Source organism: Myotis lucifugus, unplaced genomic scaffold (genome assembly GCF_000147115.1).
Source record: "Myotis lucifugus unplaced genomic scaffold, Myoluc2.0 scaffold_1359, whole genome shotgun sequence".
In the NCBI taxonomy this organism is placed as follows: domain Eukaryota; kingdom Metazoa; phylum Chordata; class Mammalia; order Chiroptera; family Vespertilionidae; genus Myotis; species Myotis lucifugus.
This window is the reverse complement of record NW_005872407.1, coordinates 22,796-25,640: the sequence shown is the minus strand read 5'-3', so window position 1 is coordinate 25,640 and position 2,845 is coordinate 22,796. Positions and strand designations below refer to the sequence as shown.

At 54.8% G+C, this 2,845-nt stretch overlaps 1 protein-coding gene across 1 annotated transcript in view; it reads left to right on the top strand.

The window, feature by feature from the left end:
- Positions 1-2,541, top strand: part of LOC106695466 (synemin-like) — a 27,378-nt gene extending 24,837 nt beyond the window's left edge. The window contains exon 5 of the mRNA XM_014449695.2: positions 2,131-2,541. Coding sequence (XP_014305181.2) covers positions 2,131-2,221 — 91 coding nt within the window. The 3' untranslated portion in view covers positions 2,222-2,541. The remainder of the gene's footprint in view (positions 1-2,130) is intronic.
- Positions 2,542-2,845: the final 304 nt, after the last annotated feature.

Sequence of the window (2,845 nt, the reverse complement as noted above, 5' to 3'; positions counted from 1 at the left end):
TCTTTATGATTTAGAGAGAAGGGAGAGGAGAGAGAAACATCCATGATGAGAGAGAATCATGGATCGGCTGCCTCCTGCACGACCCCTACTGGGGATGGAGCCCGCAATCCAAGCAAGTGCCCTGACTGGGAATCAAACCATGACCTCCTGGTTCATAGGTCGATGCTCAACCCTTGAGCCACTGTGGCCAGGTGAGAGATCTTTTATTTTATTTTTTTAAATATGTTTTTATTGATTTTAAAGAGAGAGGGAGAGATAGAAACATCAATGAGAGAGAAACATTGATCATCGATCAGCTGCCTCCTGCACGCCCCTGGGGCTTGAGCCCACAATCCAGGCATGTGCCCTGACCGGGAATAGAACAGGTGGCCTCTTGGTGTGTGGGACGATGCTCAATCCACTGAGCCACACTGGCAGCCGGGCCCGAGCGATCTTCTTTCCCCTGAACATCTCTCCACATACACCTGTCATGGATGTAATCTGCTGACCTGTGCTCCCCAACACTTTCAGTCCTGACTTGGGCCGCTTGGGCCGCGACAAGCCCTGTGGTACCTGAGGCTTTCCGCCGGGTCTGAACCAGCACATGGCCTTCTCACCAAGCCCCACCCTGGCCCCTTCGCTGTCGGTGGCATCCTCGGGCGCCCAACCTCAGCGTCTTCCTTTTACCCAGAACATTCCTCCGATCCGGTACAGGCCTCAGAATTTTCTCAGCTTCGGGAGCTATTTGTGTTCCTGGGACCTGAAGCGCCTGGTCACGAGGGTGTGGGATTAATGGGCTGGTGTCCCGCTTCCTGGCTGTTGCCCCGAGTGGAAGGGCTGGGCTCCGGGCCCTGCCCCTCGTCTGTCTTCTGGCATCGGCACACGTGTACGTGTCCGGCCCGGCGTCCGTGGCAAACCTGTCCGCACACACCTTGCGTAGAATCCATCTCGCCATCATCTTTGCTGTTTTCATGAGAAAGGGCTCCCCACCCAGCAGCCGACATGGCTCAGTGGTTGAGCATCGACCTAGGAACCAGGAGGTCACAGTTCGATTCCTGGTCGGGGCACATGACCGGGTTGGGGGCTCCATCCCCAGTGTGGGGCGTGCAGGAGGCAGCTGATCCATGATTCTCTCTCATCATTGATGTTTCTCTCTCTCTCCCTCTCCCTTCCTCTCTGAAATCAATAAAAATATATCAAGAAAAAAAAAGAAGGGGTTCCCCTTGGCTGGCTCCCCCCGCCGCCCATGGGATTCCTGTATCCGTGGGAATCACCAGCCTTGGAATCAGTGGGCATGGAACGTGGTTCCCGTTTGCCTGAGGGCCAGGCCCCTGCCCGGCCCTGGCGTCCCACCTCTGTTTCCGTGCCCGGCTCTCAGCGGTAATCAGCAGCGTTTCCAAGTGGCCCCTGCTGCTGCCTGCCCGTTGCCATCCACAGCGTGTTATTTCTTGGCAGGGAAGTTAGTGACGTCCCGCGTCGCTCCGGCAACGCGACAATTGTTGTGCCCGCAGCAGCCAGCCTCCTAGGGTCTCCTCGCGCAAGGGACATCCCGGGCCGACCCAGCCCCAGCACGCCCGGTCCGCGGGCCCAAAGCTGCCATGGCCACAGTGTCCTCGGGGCTCTCGGTTGCCGGCGGGAATCACAACCTGATGAAGATGCTGCAGTTTCTTAGACTTTTGGAGCTCGGCGTGGCCAAAGAAATCACCTGATCAAATGCTTTCGTTGTCGTTGTTTTGTGTATTTGCTTGTTTGAGAGAGAGTGGAAGGGAGGGGGAGCAACAGAGAGAGAGAAACATCGATGTGAGAGAGATAGAGAGACATCGATTGATTGCCTCCCGCACGCGTCCCAAACAGGACCAGGGATCGAGCCTGCAACTGAGGTACATGCCCTTGACCGGAATCGAACCCAGGACCCCTCAGTTTCCGGGCTGATGCTCTAACCACTGAGAAAACCAGCCAGGGCTAGACCCTCATTTTGCTCATTCGGTCGGATGGATGCTCTGCCCCCCGGGTCTGCGTTCAGACACAAGTCCTCAAACTCAGAGCCTGTGATGTTGTGGTCATCGACCCAGGACTCCACAGTGCGGCCCTCAGAGCCCATCTTGTGCTCTATTTCCTAATGAATTGTTATTATTATCATTATTTCCACAGAGCCTTATTGGAAGGAGAAAGTAATCCAGAGATACGGATCCTGGCTGAGCGCATGGAACACCTGCCGCGAGGTAAAGGCCAGAAAAGCTAATTCTTGAACTTCAAGATGCTTCCCATCTGGACAGCTTCCGCCCGAGGATAAACAGCAAAGCGTCGTTTACCTGGAGGCATTGGGGTTCAGATGTGGTTTTGTCGCATAACCGTTGTTCACCCCTCTCTTACGCACAGAATAGATTTTATCTAGTGGGCCACCATTCTCGGGGGCGGGGATCTTTTTTCCTGCCAAGGGTCATTTGCATATTTATGATATCACTCCCGGGCCATACAGAACGACCCACTTAGAAACCAGCCTGCTCTGTTTGGTCCAACAGTTCGTTAACTCACCCCTAATGCCTTGGCAGGGCCAGAGGCCAAGTGATTTCCAGGCCCTTATTCTGGTAAGTATCCAAATGGCCCTTGGCAGAAAAAAGGTTCCCCACCCGTGACTTAGAAAGAAGCGGGGGGTGGGGGAGGGTGGGGGTGGGGTTGAGAGCAAAGAGGGGCCAGGACCAGACTCTGAGGAGGACCCCAGGTTAGGTCCCGGGCTCCCTAATCTTTTACGGGCTCTGATTTTCGATCCTGGGAAGAGTTCAGGAAGAGAGCATTCAGGTGTCTGCTACCTTGTTTCATGCATTCATTGTTCTCCAAGCTTCTTCAAGGATCCAGAGACAGTATT